Below are 3990 nucleotides of genomic sequence, written 5' to 3'. Positions count from 1 at the left end.
ATTTGCCCTACTCTCTCTATGGCCTGGCTCTGGCCCTGCCTTGCACAGGCCATGCTCTGCCCTGCGTATCCCAGCCTGGGCCCAGCCCTGGTCTTACCATATTCCTGGCCCCAACCGTACCCTTGTTCTGGCCCTGACCTTGCCCTGGCCCTCTCCTGGCCCTTCCTTGGTCGTGCCCTGCCCTTCCATGCCCTGGCCTTGCCCTCACCCTGCATTGGCCCTGCACTGTTCCTGCCCTGCCCTGGCACTGTCTTGGCCCTGGCCCTGCCTTCTCCCTGGCCTTGCCCTTGCCCTGCCCTTGCCTGACTCCAGGCCTACCGAGTCCATGAAATGGACCTGGACCTGGCTTGCCATCCTCTGTCCTGGCCCTATATTGTCCCCACCATGCTCTGGTCCAGTGCTTGCCCTGGCCCTGTTGCTAGTCTTGCCACTGCTATGGCCCTGCCCTGTTTTTGGCCATGCCCTGTGCCACCCTAGCCCTGCCCTGCCTTGGCCTTGGCCCTACCATGGCCTTCTCCTACCCAGGCCTGGCCCTACCCTGGTCTTTTCTACCCTGGCCTTGCTCTTCCCTGGTCTTTCCCTGCCCTGGCCTTGCCCTGCCCTGGTCTTGCCCTGCCCTGGCCTTGCCCTGGCCTTGGCTTTGCCTTGTCCTAGTCTTGGTTCTGCCCTGGCCCTGCCCTTGCTCTGGATCTTCTCTGGTTCTGCCTTCTCCCTGGCCCTGCCCTTGCTCTGGCCCTGTCCCTGGCCCAGCCTTGACCCTGGCCCTGGCCCTGACAATTCCCAGGCCCTGCCCTGGCCCTGCCTTGGCCCTGTGCTATCTTAGTCCTGTCCTGGCCCTGAACTTGCCCTGGCCCTACCCTCACCCTACGCTGGCCCTGCCCTACCCTGGCCTTGCCCATCCCTGGCCCTGCCTTTGGCCTGCCCTGGCTCTGGTTCTGCCCTGGCCTTGCCCTTGCCCTGCACCCTCCCTGGCCATGTTTTTTCCATGGTCCTTCTCTGGCCTTGCCCTTGTCCTGTCCCCTTTCTGATCCTGCCGTGTTTCTGGCCCTGCCCTGTCCATGTCCTGGACCTGGCTCTGGCCCTGGACCTCCCTGTCCCTGCCCTGCCATACCCTGGCCTGTTCCTTGCTCTACACTGACCCTGCCCTGCCTTGGCCCTGTGCTACCCTAGCCCTGCCCTTGCCTTCTGCTGGCCCTGATCCTGCCATGGCCCTTGCCCTGCCATGTCCCTGCCCTGGCCCTGGTTCTGCCCTGCTTCTGGCCCTGGCCTTGGTCCTGTCATGTCCCTGGCTGTGACCCTGCCCCTGGTTTTTCTCTGGCCATGACTCTGCCCCAGTTCTGTCCTATCCCTGGCTCTGTCTCAGTTCTGTCCTAGTCCTGGCCTTTCACAGTACTTTATGCTTAGTAAGGGCTCCATAGTGTCTGTGAGTTGAGTGTTGTGTTCATAGTATCTGCCAAAACAGAAAGAAAAAAAACAAAATCTGATGATGAGAAGTTAAAGCTTTGTGTATAATATGCCCTGAATTGTAATTATTAGTTGTATTAGTTATTAGTTATTAATTATTAGCCTGTTATTCATTGAATTACATATAGGTCATGGGTTTGTATGCGTAACTCCAAACCATTGATACTGTTAAAAGAATATATGAATATATGAAAGAATGTGTAAATGTAAGAATGTATGAGTATCTAATGACCTTTCCAAATTAATTTTTATTTTTAGCTCTATTAGATTTTTCTCAGTGTAACAAATGTTTATACCTATGTAATTAAGGGCATATTTCTTGTATAGAATATTCATATTACCTAATTGAAAATTATATAATGCAAAAATATAATACTATTTTTAGGCCAGGCATGGTGGCTTATACCTGTAATCCCAACATTTTGAGAGGCCAAGTTTGGAGAATCATTTGAGGCCAGGAGTTGAAGACCAGCCTGGGCAACATAGTGAGACCCTGTCTTTATTAAATAAATAAATAAATAAATAAATAAATAAATAAATAGGTTGGGCACTGTGGCTCATGTCTGTAATCCCAGCATTTTGGGGTGACAAGGCAGGAGGATTGCTTGAGCCCAGGAGTTTGAGACCAGCCTGGGCAGCATAGCAAGCCTCCACCTCTACAAATAATAAAATATTAACCAGGTGTGGTGGTGTGCACCTTGGGTCCCAGGTGCACCTTGGGTCCCCAGCCTGGGAGGCTGAGGTGGGAGGTTTGCTCGAGGCTGCAGTGAACTGTGAATGCACCACTATATTCCAGCCTAGGCCACAGAACAGGACCTTGTCTATAAATAAAGAAGTAAAAATATGAATAAAAATAAGTGAAAAGAAATATAAATAAATATAAATATAAATACATATAAATATAAAAATGAATACATTAAAGCAAACAATTTTTAAATTTAACATCACTGAGGGCATCCTATCCATTTCATTTCATGATTCCATTACATCATTTCAGTTAGATGAAATGATCAGATGACTTGAGATGAGATGAAATGATGAGATGAAATGATGAAATGATGAGATGAGATGAGATGAAGTTTTGAGATGAAATGGTGAGTTGAAATGACGAGCTGAAATGACAAAATTGAAAAGAAATTGAAAGGAGATAAGATGAGATGAAATGAGATGAAATGATGAAATGATGAGATGAAGTGAGATGAAATGATGAGGTGGATGAAATGATGAAATGATGAGATGAAATGATGAGATGATGGATGAAATGATGAGATGAAATGATGAAATGAAATAATGAAATGATATGAAATAATGAAATGAAATTGAAATGAGATGAGATGAAATAATGAGTTAAAATGATGAGATGAAATGAGATGAATGATGAGATGAAATGATGAAATGAGATGAGATAAGATGAAATGATATGAAATGAGATGAAATGAGATGAGATGAAAAATGAGATGAAATGAGATGAAATGAAGTAAATGAGATGAAATGAAATAATGAAAGGAAATTATGAAATGTAATGATGAAATTGAAATGAAATTGAAATGAGATGACATAGATGAAATGAGATGAAATGATGAAATGAGATGAGATGAAATGAGATGAAATGATGAAATGAAATGAAATGAGATGAAATGAAATGAGATTAAATGTAATGAGATGAAATGAAATGACATAATGAAATGAGATGAAATGAAATAATGAAATGATGAAATAATGAAATGGAAATGAAATGGAAATAATGAGATGAGATGAAATGATGAGATGAAATGAAGTGATGAGATGAGATGAAATGATGAGATGAAATGAGATTAAATAATGAGATTAAATGATGAAATGAGATGTGATGAAATGATGAGATGAAATGATGACATGATATGATGACATGAAATCAGATGAAATAATGAGATGAAATGACAAGATGAAATGATGAGATGAGATGAAATGAGATGAGATGAAATGTAATGAGATGAAATGACATGATGAAATGAAATAATGAAATGAAATGATGAAATGGAATAATGAAATGGAAATGAAATGGAAATGACCAGATGAGATGAAATGATGAGATGAAATGCTGAAATGATGGGATGAAATGAGATGAGATGTGATGAAATGATGACATGAAATGATGACATAAAATGATGAAATGATGAGATGTACAATGATGAAATGAGACGAGATGAAATGAGATGAAATGAAATGAGATGAAATGAAGTGGTGAGATAAATGATGATATGAAATGATGAGATGAATGATGAGATGAAATGATGAGATGAGATGATGAGATAAAATGATGAGATGAAATGATGAGATGAAATGATGAGATGAAATGAAAGGAAATAATGAAATAATGAGATGAAATAATGAGACGAAATGAAATAATGAAATGAAATGAAATTGAAATGAGATGAGATGAAATGATGAGATGAAATAACATCAAATAATGAAATAAAATGATGAAATGATGAGATGTGATGAGATGAAATGAGATGAGATGAAATAATGAAATGAAAAAATGAA

General features: G+C 42.2%; 1 protein-coding gene across 1 annotated transcript; it reads left to right on the top strand.

Moving 5' to 3' along the window:
• Nucleotides 1-10: 10 nt before the first annotated feature.
• LOC131382788 (uncharacterized) lies at nt 11-2163 on the top strand (the record flags this gene model as incomplete). Its single annotated transcript, XM_058435300.1, has 1 exon — nt 11-2163. A coding segment is annotated over one exon (813 nt), but the record flags the coding sequence as incomplete, so codon positions are not given.
• Nucleotides 2164-3990: the final 1827 nt, after the last annotated feature.

Source organism: Hylobates moloch, unplaced genomic scaffold (assembly GCF_009828535.3).
Source record: "Hylobates moloch isolate HMO894 unplaced genomic scaffold, HMol_V3 SCAFFOLD_6122, whole genome shotgun sequence".
NCBI classification, from domain to species: domain Eukaryota; kingdom Metazoa; phylum Chordata; class Mammalia; order Primates; family Hylobatidae; genus Hylobates; species Hylobates moloch.
Note: the sequence above shows the minus strand (reverse complement) of the source record. Positions and strands in the feature narration are given on the sequence as shown.